Below are 16,362 nucleotides of genomic sequence, written 5' to 3'. Positions count from 1 at the left end.
TTTACACTAGTAGTCCACTTGATGAGCTTATAGGATCGACCATCACATTTTTTTTTTTTTTTGGGATCAGATCAAGCAACAACAAAATTAATGTGTTTAGCTTGAAAGTCTACATCTCCATGGCCAGAAGCATAAATCCATCATTTATATAGAACCGTGACTCAGACCAAACACATCTGCCAACCGGTATATCAGGGTCCATTTCTTAATCTGATTTCACTATTCGGACCATACCATACCTAACATATATGCACCAACACAATCTCATAATATGGAGAGACTTTTTAGTGTGTCGAAAACACAATCTAGTATAATAAGTGTCATAATATAAGTGGTTGGAAGCTTGGGAAAAAATTTCTAACCACTTGCACTATGACACTTTGTGTAACGAATCATGTTTCCAGCGTACTGAAAAATTTCTCCACACTATACTCTCTCTCCAATGCCATGCAATATTTTAATTATTCTTTATTTCACTTTCACTAATACAAGTAAGGGTAATACTAGGGAGATCAAATTTCTAAATCAAATTTTGTAAACCAAATGATGTGGACATTGATCATTTGATTATTACTTAAATGTTGATTAAAATGTTTATTTCTTATTCGTCACATATAATTTGATTTACAAATGTGATTAAAAGTTTGATCTTTCTACCATTATCCTATAAGTAATATTCATTGGTTCATAAGTGTACACTTTACATCAAGAATGAGAACAACTTACATTTACGAGATAGAAATAATTTACTTTCGATCTATGATACAATATTTATATAAATAAAAAACTTACGTGTATACATATCATATAAGTCATTCTGCTTGCAATGCCTCTTCGTAAAGAATGAATATTCATATTATATTTCGTGTAGGTCACGAAGTATTATTTTATATGATCCTATCGGGGTTGTCTTTCGATGGGACAACACAACATTCTTCCATAATCTCATATTATGTCGTTTTGGGGTCTCTCCCTCCCTTACATTGGGGATCATATTTCTTTTGCTCAATAGCCCTTGTTTTTTTCTCTATATATTCCCCTAGTATAATCAAAACTTTCATAATATAGCGTACCTTTAATTCCAAAAGAAAATTTATTTATCTAATTAATCTAGTTTTCTAGGTGATTGCAAATTAAAGAGGTAATTTCCATTGAACTCGTAACTACTTGGTCTTTTAATTTCTAATACTAAAGAGGTAATTTCAATTATGTTTATGCTTAAAAGTTGAAAGCATATATACCATTTACATGTTAGTTCATCTCAAGAAAACAAATTGCCGTCTTAAAATTGTATTTTGCATATTCATGCATCAATTTAAAGAGTTAAAAAAATAAAATTACAATCAAATCAACCCTTCCTATTTGGTTTTTATACAAACAATGATGGGAAGAAGGAAGCAATAATATAAGGGCATTGGACAATACTTCTAATTAATTCAGCTACAAACTTTTTAAATTTGAATAATTTATTATTTCTTATTCATTATTTGTATCCATGCTTCTTTCTCTTCTCTAATTTCAAATCAGTGTTGGGTAACATTGGGTAGACTAAATTACTAAATTATGTGTTACCAATCAGAAAATAAGCACGTTAATAACAGTTAAGTAATAATTCAATCATCAACTTCCATGTCATTTAATTTACAAAATTTAGTTTACATATTTAGTCTCCCTAGCATTACTCATATCATAATAGTAGTTTGAACTTTCAATTAGTATTAACCTTTTAAAACATTCAAATACAAACCTAATGTTTTGAAAGTTAGACATATGTCAAGTCACCGGCGTTAAACGAGGACTTTACCAACATTAAGTGAGACTTTACTAGCATTAAATGATGAGGTGCAAATACCAAAGTTAGTTTTCACCAATCGCCTTTTTGGAGCTCTAATTCTGCAAAACGATCCCTTTTGGCTAAGTTAAACCGTAAATCTACTTTAGCTAAAATGTGTTGAATTGGAGATTCAAAAGTCCATAGATGACTCAAGAGTTCAGACATGCATTAATATTATCCATGTTATCATTTATCACTAGTGAATCATAAATGTCCCTTTTTTTAAATTTTAGTTAGTTATTTAGGATGTTTTGAAAGGCTATAATCAATTTGAAATCACCCCCAAAAGTTGGGTAATAATCCAGACTCAACCCAATTTTTTTTGTATATAACATTAAGTTGAAAAGCAATGAAGTCATCACCACATTTGTAAAGTAAGAAATTGGTCACAAATTCCATAAATGTAGTTGTATTGGCTGACGAGACTCACAAAAAGACACTCGAAAGATTTTGAAACTATTTGTACAAATCATTCGGACTTTATTCAGGATGTCTTTCTTTCAATTTGTATTGTTTTTTATTCGTCAACAAAATTTTCATTTTCTTCTGATAAGAAGCCACTGCATTCAAATGAAAAAAAATTGCCTAAAGCCGATACTAAGGCCGTTCAACACATGTCAAGAAGTCCATGAATAAATTTCTCAAGAACAATTATAGAAGTTCAAATCAGTTGGTATAATTTTTACCCCAACTATAATAGATCAATCTATGTAACTTATAGGAATATTTAGAATTCTTCCCCTTCATCTAGGTAATGTTACCAAAACATAAAAGTTTGTATTTGTATGGAATGAACAACAATAAATGCATAAAGATAAATGTTAAGGGGATTATCTGAAAGTGTGATTTTCTATGAACTCTTTGTTACCTAACAATTTAACGTCAATTTTCCTGCCAACACTATAAACATTATGCCAAAAACATGAACCATTAGAGAGTCCATCCCCCGTTTTATAGAATAGAATACCCTTACCATTTCTCAGCATGAATTTCAAGTATTTTTGGTCAAAACTGAAAAAACAAATTAAGAAGCCCCCTAAATTGAAAAATTTGGCATCTTAATTGTGCAATAGTGGAGATATTTCAGAAACCAAGGCCTTTATAATAAATTCTGCGCAAAATCCCAAAAAAATGTTTTATTAACACCACGACGAACGTCCTCTCTCTCTCTCTCTCTCTCTCTGCGTGTCTGAAAGTTTCTCTCACTTGGATTTAAGGTTGTGAGCAGAATTCGCTGTCGAAATCTCAAACACTTGTCAGCAACCCAGTTCGACACAGCAGCGGCTGTTTCGGACCGATGCAAAAAACACATTGAAACCGAAAACCATACAGTGTCAAACAGGAGAGAGAGAGAGAGAGAGAGAGAATGAGATGAGACTCTGTTCAAACATTTAGCTTCTAGATTTATTTCTTTATCAATATGGATAGCAATAACCAGATTTTTGTAGCTTAAAAGGTCAGAGATATTGGTTTATAAATTTGCTGGGTCTCCTTTGTTGAAGAAAGCAGAGATATTGGTTTATAAATTTGCTGGGTCTCCTTTGTTGAAGAAAGCAGAGATATTGGTTTATAAATTTGCAGGGCCTACTTTGTTGAAGAAAGCAGCACTCTCTGTGTATCTGGTGGGAGTGTTGATGGCGAATGGTGAAGTGCAAGGACCTTATTGTTCATGGTATGCCTGCTCCTTCATGTTCTCTCATTTGGGGTTTTTTTTTTTTTTTTTTTTCTGTGTTTGTACTTTTATTTATTTCAAAATTACCTTTTTGATGTTTTATGTTGAGCCGAACTTCTGGGGTTTCTGGATTTTGTATGCCAATGTGAAAAAGTTTGGTTTTTGCTGCATCCGAGATAGAATTTTTATTTTTTTTAGAATTTTCTTCTGATCTTTTCTATTGATTGTTCTGGTGGGTTTTCTTTTGGTTTTCAATGTTATATTTGCATATATGTATATGGCTGTTTTAGCTAAGGGAAGACTTGGCGCAAAATTGAGCAGAGCGATGTTTTAGGATTCAACTGACCCCACTTAATGGGATAAGGCTTGATTGTTGTATATGTATCTGTGTGTGTATATACGTACTTTTTCTGTGTTTGTGTGGGTTTAAGCAAATGGGTTCTATGGACTTTCAGTCTGTGTGCAAGCAATGGCAATGAATGGTCTAAAGGTTTTACCTTTTCGGCATTTGAGGAAGTTGGTAAACTTTTATTTCCTTAACAAAAAAGTTTATGATATATATGGAAATATAATCTTTGAGGGGATTTCTTAGCCTTTAAGTCCGTCGTTTATTGTGATTTTAGATTTTTTTTGCCAATATTTTTGTTAATTTCTATCCAGGGGAGCTGGAAAGGAAACCGAAAACTTGTCACTGAAGGTCCCAAATGAGATTTCTAAGGTGAAACGGAGAAAGCAGAAAGTTCTACTTACTTCTGCTTCAGCCCAAGGTAGACCTTGTAGATTGGAGATGTTTAATTATCTGTTTTCGTGTTCTAATTCTTATGTCGTAATGCTCGGTTTCTTATTTGTAGATTTGAGGTATAACGACATAGAAAAAGAGAAAGAGGATGTCCAAACTCCTAGAGGAGTTTTAGAAGCTTGCGTGAGAGGCTTTGAATCCGAGACTAGTACTTCTGAAAACAGCACGACTGAAAACGGCACGACTGAGTCATCAGTACGTTGTTCAAGTTCGAATTCAGTTTCTCACTGGCGTAAGTTCTTTAAACAATGGGGTAAAAGATCGCTTAAGCGCTTAGCCTCCTTCCCTCCGCTTGGTGTGCCGAAGATATCATCACGAAGAAGAATCAGGAGTGCAAGAGAGAATCCAGCATTAACTAATATATACAACTTCAAGTCTTCGTTGGTGAACTTTACCAGCTCTGAGCTCCAAAAGGCAACCGATAATTTTAACGGTGGTCAGTAACTACCTCCAGATATTAAGACCTACTATCCAATTCCGATATGTGGACTCATATGTTTACCATTAATCGCAGAATTCGCAAAACTGGGGAAATTTTAATTTCATTTTGATTATGACATTTTCTCCGTGGTTCCTATTTCTTGCAGAAAACCAAATTGGAAAGGGTGGTTATTCAGAAGTTTACAAGGGTTGTTTGAAAAGTGGGCAGCTAGTAGCAGTCAAGCGGCTGACGAAAGGAACAGCAGATGAGAAAACAGCAGGCTTTCTATCTGAACTTGGCATTATAGCTCATGTTGATCATCTTAATGCCGCTAAGTTAATTGGATGTTGCGTTGAAGGAGGAATGTACCTCGTTTTTGAATTATCTTCACTTGGGAGTTTAGGATCGCTCCTGCACAGTATGTTCATGTATCTGTGGATTCCTGTTCTTAGTTTTAAACTGCTTATCGGTTTATGTGTTTTGTTTTTAAGTCATCTGCATATTCCAGGTTCAAAGGCTAACAAACTTGATTGGAGTAAAAGATACAAAATTGCTTTGGGGACAGCAGATGGTCTGCTATACCTTCATGAGAGTTGCCAGAGGCGAATCATTCATAGAGATATCAAAGCCGATAATATTCTGCTCACAGAGGATTTTGTGCCTCAGGTATTTTCCAAGTTTCATAACTAAAATTACTCAAACATTGAAACTTGAAAATCTTCCTGTTTCCTGGTTTATTTTTGTAGAGTTTACAATATGCTAACAAGTTTGGCTACATGTTACAGTTAGATAATCTTTGCAGCATCTTGAAACATAAATCCGCCAACGGTCTTTAGTTATTGACTTCATTGTCTGGCTTTGTTGATTCCATGCAACCTTTCTTATGCACATAAACGTCTATTTGCAGTCAGTTTTTATCCTGGGGACGTAGCTTTCGTGGAACAATTTCATCATTTTGTGTTCAATACCCATTCAACATAAATGACAGGCATGTGCCGATAGCTGCCTTAGCACATAAGATCTCCCCGCAGATAAGCCTAGCCAATGGTGAACTTTAAAGTCATGAGATAAATAAGGGCATAAGATTAAGGATATGCTTTCAAATGTATAATCATAAAGAATTTTAAGGAATCTCGATACTTATTTGCTCTGTTGTAAGCACACAAAAGCACATAATACTTTGTCGAGCTTTCATTAGCTTGCTTACTCAGGCTCAATCTGGTGTTTCTTATTATGCTAACACAGACTGTGTTTTACATCTTTTCCTCTTGGAGTTCGCTCTCTTTGCCTCTTTCATATTGACAAAGAGAAATTGACACCACTATATATGAATCGTATTGGCCTTCTCGTATGCTAATTGCTGACCACACATGGACCCAAACTAGGTGTCCTTTTCGTTTCTCTATATAATCAACTTACTGATTAGTATAGCCAATTTATGCTAGATATGTGATTTCGGGCTTGCAAAGTGGCTCCCCAAACAATGGACTCATCACAATGTCTCTAAATCTGAAGGCACATTCGGGTATGTGCTGTAAACTGTTTCATTTCCAATAAGTTACACGCTTTATATTTCAAATCTTCATTTTGTACCCTTAAATGGCAGGTATTTTGCTCCCGAGTATTTCATGCATGGAATAGTAGATGAAAAAACCGATGTTTATTCTTTTGGAGTCCTACTCTTGGAGCTTATAACCGGGCGTCCAGCTTTGGATGATCTTCAGAACAGCCTTGTACTTTGGGTAAGTTTGCTTCCGCATAATTAGAAAAATACCATCTATTTTTGTCGATATATACAAGCACTTAGCTGGATGTAATTTTTTTACGTCGTTGTAGGCAAAGCCTTTGCTTGATAACAATGAGATCAAGGGGCTTGTTGATCCTAATATCGGCGACAACTATGACCAGAAAGAGATGGATCACATGATTTTGACAGCAGCTTTATGCATCGAGCAGTCTTCTATTCTACGTCCTCGCATGAGTCAGGCAAGTACAAATTTCAGACTGATATCCCATTATTTTTCTGAGTTAACAATTCATGATGACTTGATCGAGCGAGGTCATCATACCTTGTTTCATGAACTTCAGCCTCCTAGTATCACTGCAATGTTTGAGATGTTGGATAGCGGGATGATGACATGTTTTGGTTTGGTGCAGGTTGTGGTGCTGCTGAGAGGCGATGAATACGTATCCAAATGTGCAAAAGAATCGAAAAGGAGGTCCATACAAAGAACATACTCGGAAGAACTACTGGATGCACAGGAGTATAACTCAACAAAGTATCTAGGCGATCTCAACCGACACAAGCAGGTCGCCTTTGGTTCTTGAGATAGGTGGATAGAACATTTAAACAATGTTAATTCTAGCTGCTCTCATAGACTTATCAGTTTCCAGGGTGCTTGCAATCCGCATGGAAATCAAGAAAGTGATTGAGTTAGGGGGGAAAAAATGCTGCTAGCCATTTATGTCGAAAAACAGTATCATTGGCGTGTTTCTGATGGCCCCGAAAATGATCAAATATGCACAACTGCATTGCAAATTCAAGTCGGATGCGCGAAAATATGAAAACCCCAGGATGTATTTGTTTAACCTGCATGTATAAAGAATTTCCTTTCCATCTAGACACCGAAATGCGCCTTTTGTTCTTCGGTTCTACCTGGTATATGGTCCTGTTCGAGAATTACTTTTGTTTGGATTTTTGGAAGAAAAATTTCAACTTCATGAGTTCTTCAACTCTCCTGAATGAGGAGGTCAACATTGAACTACTCTGATTTACGTGAACGCGGTTCGAAATACGGACATACGAGATCGAAATACGGACATACGAGACGGGTATATTGTTCTAATCAATCGGCCAAACCCACAACTTTTGTTTGTGGGTCGTTAAATATGCCCCATACCCAAAATCTAAATGGGCTACCATAAACGGGCCTGACCAAATACAATCTAGAAACAATTTTTTATTTATTGTATTTTCGTATTTTTTTTTTTATTATTTTCAACCAATTTCTCTGTATTCAATTATTAGTACGATCTAGTCTTTACTGATAAGTGAGAAGTCCTTAAGTTTGATTTTTACCAAAGTCAAATTTGAACTATATTATTATTAAGTTTTTGATATCATTAAAAATCATGTCTCGGTTTCATAGAAGTCCTCGTTCGAGACTCATTTTGTTCAAAAATAAAGAAAAAATGAAAAATAGAAAAAGAAACGTGTAATGGTTGGGCATCATGGCTTAAGATATTCTCGTCCCTTGTCGTAGAGTAACCAATGTCCCTCTATTTTTCAAATTATTTTATCCCTCACGTTAAGCCTACAATTCAGAGGGCCCCTCCCCCACTTTTCCGCCCCCAGTATTTCCCATTATTCTCGCTTGGCGCCCTCAACTTCCATAAAATACTGTTTGGACCCAATGGGCCTTCAATGCTACAAATAGGATGCAAAAAGACAATTTTGACCCCATAATGTGCATGGCTACCCATTCAAGACCCAACCATATGATAAGTTGACAAGTAAATTTACTCAAATTTTATGTTCAAGAATAAAAGTAATATGCATACTCTATTTAATCCACCGATCAAAGTAATATTCGAATTTAGCTTGGCTATGTCGAGTCTCTCTTCTTTGCAGCTGGTTTGAGCATTCCCATTTTGTTGTCCGCTTAATTTTGTTAGATAATCTTTATCGAATTTTGAGATGAAGAGTCATTTGTATAGACCAAAATCGAACTAATTTCTTTTTGTTCTTTTGTTTTGGGCTGTTTAGGCCCGTTGTTTAACAAAAAAAGTAATATTTGTATTTTTTTAAGGTTATTATGAACAAATAAACAAAAAAATATTGGAAAAAAAAATATATCATCATATTCTTTAAAAGACCGCTTCATTTATGCAAAGTTTCTCTCAATTACAAAAGTATAATCTAACTAATATACAAAAGTAACTTGTTCGAATCACAAAAGATAGGAAATAGATTCTCTCCTGATTTCTTCCACCAAGATCATCGAATCAAGTGATCCGGCCTTTTGAAATTTGATCTAATGGTTAAAAACAGGAGCTCATTTTAAAAGTTATAATAACTTTAGCTTTTGGATCAAATTTCAAGGGTTCGGATCACTTGATCCGGTAGCCGTAGTAGAAGAGATCCTGAAGAGATCTGGAAATGATCTCTTTTCTAGCTAACCTTTACCTAGTTCACCAATCAAGGCGCGCTTTGTACTTAACCCAATAAACATGCAAGAGATAATGTACCAAATCAAACAAAAATTAAGGGATACTCATAATTCAGACTCGTTTGGGAGTGATTTTTAAAAACTTGAAATACGTTTTTGGTCAAAATTGATCTTGTGTTTCAAAAACACTTGAAGGATTTTTTACTAATAATCATTTTTAATTATTTTAAAAATACTTTTAAACAAACTCTTGTATTTATTTGAATGAATAATCTTATCACGAGTCGATGACATAAATAAATTGTAAATAATTATAACAACACGTTGTACTGTAACAATAATGGTACGATACTTGAGAATCTCTTCATTTATACCTTATCTCCATTTGCGCTTTGGATAAGAAAGCGCGTGAGGGCAAAATCGTAAAGTCAGGTAAATAATTTTCATTTCGCATTAAATTTGCAGGGGTCCCGGCGAAATTATCCAAATCCCAGCGGGACAAATTTGACATTTCACGAATTAGCTTACTGTGCAATCAACACCGAGCAACACACACAGACGCCACGGACTCCAAAAGCAAATAAAAAATTAAAAAAAATAAAAAGCCAGAGAGGGACAGAAAATCAAAGCGAACGAAACGAACCGTCTCCGTTTCCAGGTCAAAATCCAACCACCACCGGCGCCGCCACCGGAACCACCATAAACGAAGTCGTTCCCCGCCCCTGTTGCTGCACCGGACTATCTTTTATGCTATTGGTTATCGGAGTAAGTCGGCGACTTCCCTCGGAGGTGGGGGCCTCTCCTTCTGGTGAATCTCCGGTGGCCGGTTGCATTCTCTGGGGAATTGTTGCTTGACTATGAAGAAGAACCGAAACGGCGGCACTAAGGTTGTTCAGAGTAATCAACATCAACACGCCAATAACAATGGCTTCCTTCCGAATTCTTTCAAATTCATTTCTTCTTGCATTAAAACTGCATCTTCCGGCGTAAGGTCGGGCGCCGCCTCCGTCGCCGCCTCCATCTCCGTCGATTCTCACGATTGCCGAGACCAGGTATAATTTTATTTTTTTTTAATCTAGAATTTCATTTATATTCGTATGTTTCTTGATTATGATGCTTTTGGAATTCGATTATAGGATTATCGATTGATTTGTGTGGAATTTTGGTTGATTTTGGTTTGGTTGCATGGAAAATTGGAGAGAGGGATTGAAAGTGAAACTTACTAAATTTGGGGGAGAAAACAGAGAAATTAGAAAGTTTAGGGAGTTTTGAATTTTTGTTTTGTTTTGGTTGTGACCTTGTGAGTTAATGTGGGTGAAATTTTAGTCCGTTTTGGTTAGTGAGGAAAACGAGTGACAGAGAGTGAAATGAAGAGTTCGGGCTTTGTGCTTGGCGGCTGAGAAAATTTCAGGACAAAGATGTGAAATGTGAGGGGAAGTTTGAATTTTTCGACTGGCCTGGATGTTTGGCTCTAAAAATTTGAATTTTCTGAAGTTTGTATATGTTTTGTTGAGCAGGGTTGTTTTTGTAAGAAGTAATGTTTTCAACTAGTTTAGTAGTTTGTGGAGGGGTGGAATTAATGAAGTCCTGGTTAATTAATTAATGTAGAAGTTGAAATATGACCAATTTTACGATGCATATTAATATGAAATTTAAGAATGTGGACTGATAGTATCAACTTTGGATGATTGCAATCATCAAAACTTACTGAAGTGATCCAATTGATAATCGTATACTTAGTGAAGTATATGGTGTAACATAATTAAGTACTTTGTCTTGAGGTTTTGATGTTCTTCAAAGAAGAATCCAATTAATGTCCATTGGATCATTACCATTTTATAAGTAGCATATACGCGTAAGAAATCGGTGTGGTATTTTATGCTCAAATTCAGCAATCAACTGAGAATTTAATCGTATGTGTTTCGTGCTCTGAGATGGTTGAATAGATTTGAGCTGTGAGTGGTTGAAAAATTGTGAGTCACAGAATTATTTTGAAGATGCTTTAGTGTCTCGTTGCTTAAAAGTAATTATTTTTTTGTTAAGGGGCATTATGTACACTTTCAACATTTTCTACAGCCAAAGCTGCTGTTTTCCTTTTGATTGTGAAGTGCAATTGATTCAACGGGTTCCATTAACTTCTTTACACTGTTATTACATGTATCAGTGTGATTTAACTTATTGTGGCAAACAGGTGTTGTGGGCTTGCTTCGACAAAGTAGAGCTTGGTCCATCTTCCTTCAAACATGTTCTGCTACTTGGTTATTCCAATGGATTTCAAGTCCTTGAAGTTGAAGATGCCTCTAATTTCAGTGAACTTGTCTCAAGGCGTGATGATCCAGTTACATTTTTACAGATGCAGCCCCTGCCTGCAAAGTGTGAGGGTCATGAAGGATTCAGATCCTCACATCCTATACTCATGGTTGTTGCATGTGATGAAAAGAGCTCAGGTATGATGCAAACAGGGAGAGATGGGTTGGCCAATGGTCATTCTGAGCCTCAAACAGGAAACTCTGCTTTGTCTCCTACAGCTGTTCGGTTTTATTCGCTAAGGTCGTGCAGTTATGTTCATGTTCTAAGATTCCGTTCAACTGTGTATATGGTTAGATGCAGTCCTCAAGTAGTAGCTGTGGGTCTTGCATCCCAAGTAAGCATTGCGTATCCCATGTATTCACTGTTTTTATATGCATTTAGGAATGAATTGTTTTTCCAGCAAACTGTAAGAGGCTGAATAACTTAGATGTTTTTCTGGGTGTGTGCATGTTTTTGGAAGTCACCATGTTCCTGTAACAAATCAGAAGAATTAGACTGGATGGTTGTAGGCTACTGGTTTCACTCATTCACTTGGGAAGCTACATCATTTAAATATGAATTTTATATAATTTGTATTACTAAATAGGTAATGAAATATTCAAACATGTCTTCAAGTCCCTTATGTTTTCTAATTTTTCTGGCAGATATACTGCTTCGATGCTGTCACCCTTGAGAACAAATTCAGTGTCCTCACTTATCCTGTCCCCCAGTTGGGAGTTCAAGGACTGGTTGGGGTCAATATCGGGTATGGTCCTATGGCTGTTGGTCCCAGGTGGTTGGCTTATGCCTCCAACAACCCTCTGATGTCAAACACAGGCCGCCTCAGTCCTCAAAGTCTTACTCCACCTGGTGTAAGTCCATCAACTTCGCCAAGTAGTGGAAGTCTGATGGCTCGATATGCAATGGAATCTAGTAAACAGTTAGCTTCTGGGTTACTTAATCTGGGAGACATGGGTTACAAAACTTTGTCCAAGTACTATCAAGATCTAACACCAGATGGTTCTAGCTCTCCTGTGTCATCAAATTCTAGCTGGAAAGTTGGGAGGGTTGCATCACATTCAACCGAGACAGATATTGCTGGAATGGTAAGTATTATTTTTAGCTGAAAGTTATATTTTAATCTCACTCTGGAATCATCATTGTTTCAATATACTTACAAGAAGAGAAAAGATTTTGGCTATGTTTCATTTTCTTGATACAATCTGTTTGAGCGATCGCATGAGAGTAAACATCTTCTGACGTGGTCAATGTTTTCAATAGTTTAGAAAACCTGATACTGAATAGCATAGGGGATGTGGTTTATTTTTATTACCTTGAGCAATTTTGCTTGAACCGTATTTACTTAGTGAAATGGCCTTTGCAGGTTGTTATAAAAGACTTTGTTTCCAGAGCAGTTGTGTCACAATTTAGGGCACATACCAGTCCCATTTCTGCCCTGTGTTTTGACCCAAGTGGGACTCTTCTAGTTACTGCCTCAATACATGGAAACAATATAAACATTTTTCGAATAATGCCATCCTGCTCGCGTAATGGATCATGCACTCAAAGCTTTGACTGGACTTCTTCTCATGTGCACCTTTACAAACTACATCGTGGCATAACGTCTGCTGTAAGTTTTGGTCGTTTGTTGTTTCATCTTAGGCTATTACTATTATGTTCCTTATGTTAATGTGGCTTCTTTTTCCTTGTGCTTATTATACAGGTGATCCAAGACATTTGTTTTAGTCAATACAGTCAATGGATTACAATTGTTACATCCAGGGGAACTAGCCATATTTTTGCTTTATCTCCCTTCGGTGGTGACACTGTTTTGCAAATACATTCCCATATTGACGGACCTACACTTTCAATGGTTCCATCTGCGCCATGGTGGTTTACTCCATATTTCACAAGAAGTCAGCAAACCTTTTCTCCACCTCCAGCAGCTACCCTTTCTGTGGTTAGCAGAATAAAAAATAACTCCGGGTGGCTCAACACTGTTAGTAATGCAGCATCTTCTCCAGCAGGAAAGGGTTCCTTTCGATCTGGGGCTGTTGCCGCTGTATTCCATAGTTCTGTACCTGATGGTCTGCAATCTTTCCATGCGAAGGTCACTGCATTGGAGCACTTATTGGCTTATACTGCTTCTGGTCATGTAATTCAGTATAAACTACTGCCTTCATTGGGAGGAGAGGCAGGTGACACTGTTTCAGGAGCTGGGCCAGGTTTTTCAGTTCAAATACAGGATGAAGATTTGCGAGTGAAAGTTGAATCTCTTCATTTCTTGGATGTTTGCCGAAGAAATGATTGGCCTGAAAGAGAGGAAGGCATTTCTGGGATCATACTTGAGAAACAAGACGATATTGACAGAATTGATAGTTCTGACTGTGATGACAATGATGTTGGGGATAAGGAGTTGGCAAAACCCTTTGAACGATCTCACGTTTACCTCTCTAATGCTGAGGTTCAGATCAATTCCGGAAGGATTCCAATCTGGCAAAAATCTAAGGTACCTTTTAAATTTTGACTGTGTGATCTCTTTGCTATCACCATTGTCAAACATGTTTGTGATCCTTTCATTTATGTCTTAGATATATTTCTATACAATGAGTCCGTCTGCTGCTGGTGAGCTAAATTTTGGTAAAGATCTTACCGGCGGAGAGATGGAAATAGAGAAGTTTCCTGTTCACGAGGTTGAAATGAGGCAGAAAGATTTGCTACCTGTTGTTCATCCTTTTCATAGGTTTCAGTCTGACTGGAATGGCAGGTAATGTTGCTGCTGTAGTAATGTTAAAATGAACATGAATTTGCGCCTTGTAGCATTTTGTACAAATCCATCTTGCATCTTTTTTCTTGCTCCTGGAGGTTGTTAAGCTTCCTTGAAAATTTGCATCTTTGCATTTCGTATGTGATTTGCGTTTGTGGTTCTATATGGTTTGATGACCTTTTCTGAGAGGCCAGAGGTTTCTTGAGCATGTTTTCTTTTAAATAACAATTAAAAAGTATCACAAATATTACTTTTGAATGTTTTAATTTTTAAACACTAATTGAATTTGTTGGGGGCTTTATGCAGGCATCTAATTGGAGGAGGATGCTCAAGTTCATCTTCTGATTCTCATGAAGATAAAGAAAAGTTTCAGGAAAATTCTGGTAGTTCTGGTGAGAATTTGACACCTATAGGCTCAGCTGAAAACCCAAATGCTGGTAAGAATTCTGGTATTTCTGATGTAATATTATTATTGTTTTATGCGTACAAGAGGATTTTCTAATGCAACCTTTTTTCTTTAACGAATGGGTAGGTGATTATCCATTTATTCTCCAACCTGGAAATGGTCAGAATGGCGAAAAAAGAGGGAGATCATTTTCGGTATCACCTCACATGAACTATATCTCCACAAAGAAAAATATTACTTCAGTATCCCTGAAACAACCTACCTCAGGTGTTTCTCTTGGTGACGATAGTAATTTTTCAAATAGTCTATCCACTTTAACAAGCGGCTCCCTTTCAGCTGATAGAACTATTGCAACAAAGGTTCAGTCGGTGAATAGTGGTGGGGCCAGTGAAGGTTCCAATGTAGGTTCTAACCGTTCTGATCTGAGTATGAACATGCTCGATGAAGGACCAGTACACGAATCACCGGATTTTGAGCCATTTTTCCAAGAGGGGTATTGTAAAGCATCACGTCTGAGCAACTTTCGTGAGTCGACTGAAGTTGGAACTGATGTTGACAGCCCCTGTGATAGGGAGAAAAGCGAGGAAGATGGTGACAATGATGACATGCTTGGTGATGTTTTTGCCTTCTCTGAGGAAGGTGAGATTACAACACATTTATCACTTGATCACTTCTTTTAATTAGAAGTTGTCTCATTTATGGAATGTTTTCAACTGAAGATGGATGCTTCTGAGTGCTGACCGTTGATTTGAACTTGTTATATTGTGTTTTCTATGGAGCAATCACGTATTCTACTGGATTTCACTAATACTTTGTTGACTTCTCATTCATGTTCTAACACCTTATGCACTCATCTTGATTTCCCTTTCTTGTGGGATGTTATGTACACTATGTTTGGGTATAGTACATTTTAGACTGTACGGTTGCTTAGACTAAATAAGTTATCCTAGTCAGACTGGGCGGGAATGTTGTATAGATGTTGAGCAATCACGTAGTATTACATTACTACTCTAATGGGATCATATATCGGTCAAGTAAAGTTCTCCAAACATGTTGCCTTGAGGTATTTGTAATGACAGTTCTGTATGCGTTCACATTAGGATCTAAGGATGATTGTGTATATTAACATTGGAATAAGGATTTATCGCCTTTCATGTTCATGTGTTATATATCTTTATATGTTATTTTATTGTGAGTAGCTTTACAATCAACGGAACCTGATGGAACAGGCATGTAGCTTTCCCCTGCTGGGAAATTGGATCTGTAAGCCATTGACGCTTCCACGCTTTCTGTTTCAGGATGATGTACCTTCCGGTTCTCAAATTGCACTGAAGTAATCGGACTCCTTTCGTTATTATCCACGAGTATTGTAAAAAGGTTTGGTCAAAGCTTGGTTAAATGCTCGTATTGAAATTTAATTGATGAAGTTTCAGGTTGTTTCTTTTCGACACTGGAAACGCTACTGACTAATTGATACAAGTGATATAATCTTTGGCTCGTCGCCGTCGTAGTGCCGCCGGGGCAAATGCCTGGTACTTCCCTTCTAATTCTCATTGTACATGTTGTAAATTGAGATTCGTAAGTAGAAATGATTTGTGTGGACAGGTTCTTTTATGTGTTGTATAATTTACATTGTTCATTCTTCAATGAAAAGAAAAGAAAAAAAAAAGAATAAAGGAAAATTTAAAGAGAACATATAATATACAGATTGCTTTAATTTTGTGATTAGTTTCTGTACAAATTGCATGGAAAGCTTGCTCCATTTGACCGAAAAAGTCGCGGGTTTGAGTCGTGAAAAGTCTCTTTGCAAAATAAGGGTAAGATTGTGTACGATAGATATTCTTCTTTTCTTTCGACCCTCGCAAAGCGGAAAACCTTGTTGGCTTGGAGTTGTCCTCTTTTTCCGCACAAATGGCATTTTCTTTGGTCCAGAAGAAGTTAAAAGTTTAGTTATTTGGATGGTAATCGTAAAAATCCATTAGACTAAATAAAAGTACCTAATTAG

The 16,362-nt window shown here is 36.5% G+C and overlaps 2 protein-coding genes across 4 annotated transcripts; both read left to right on the top strand.

Moving 5' to 3' along the window:
* Positions 1–2,981: 2,981 nt before the first annotated feature.
* On the top strand, positions 2,982–7,436 carry LOC137746144 (receptor-like cytosolic serine/threonine-protein kinase RBK2). 2 transcript variants are annotated; one of them, XM_088682145.1, is made up of 10 exons: positions 2,982–3,506; positions 4,167–4,273; positions 4,358–4,741; positions 4,893–5,144; positions 5,235–5,392; positions 6,172–6,251; positions 6,333–6,468; positions 6,563–6,712; positions 6,884–7,036; positions 7,121–7,436. In XM_088682145.1, the coding sequence occupies exons 1-10, from the start codon at positions 3,469–3,471 to the stop codon at positions 7,157–7,159; spliced, it is 1,497 nt and encodes a 498-aa protein (XP_088538271.1). In that variant the 5' UTR covers positions 2,982–3,468; the 3' UTR covers positions 7,160–7,436. The 2 variants fall into 2 exon arrangements, with proteins under 2 accessions (XP_088538271.1, XP_068342326.2); XM_068486225.2 differs by having other exon boundaries at positions 3,203–3,506; positions 6,884–7,286.
* A 2,011-nt stretch (positions 7,437–9,447) lies between these two features.
* Positions 9,448–16,057, top strand: LOC137745571 (autophagy-related protein 18h). Of its 2 annotated transcripts, none has more exons than XM_068485544.2 (9): positions 9,448–9,947; positions 11,087–11,539; positions 11,850–12,290; positions 12,569–12,814; positions 12,908–13,693; positions 13,776–13,951; positions 14,258–14,388; positions 14,484–14,996; positions 15,656–16,057. In XM_068485544.2, the coding sequence occupies exons 1-9, from the start codon at positions 9,753–9,755 to the stop codon at positions 15,658–15,660; spliced, it is 2,946 nt and encodes a 981-aa protein (XP_068341645.2). In that variant the 5' UTR covers positions 9,448–9,752; the 3' UTR covers positions 15,661–16,057. The 2 variants fall into 2 exon arrangements, with proteins under 2 accessions (XP_068341645.2, XP_088537433.1); XM_088681307.1 differs by having other exon boundaries at positions 15,587–16,057.
* Positions 16,058–16,362: the final 305 nt, after the last annotated feature.

Source organism: Pyrus communis, chromosome 12 (genome assembly GCF_041283825.1).
Source record: "Pyrus communis isolate YQ-2024b chromosome 12, ASM4128382v1, whole genome shotgun sequence".
Lineage (NCBI taxonomy): Eukaryota > Viridiplantae > Streptophyta > Magnoliopsida > Rosales > Rosaceae > Pyrus > Pyrus communis.
The sequence above is the reverse complement of the archived record's forward strand: the minus strand, read 5'-3'. Positions and strand labels throughout refer to the sequence as shown.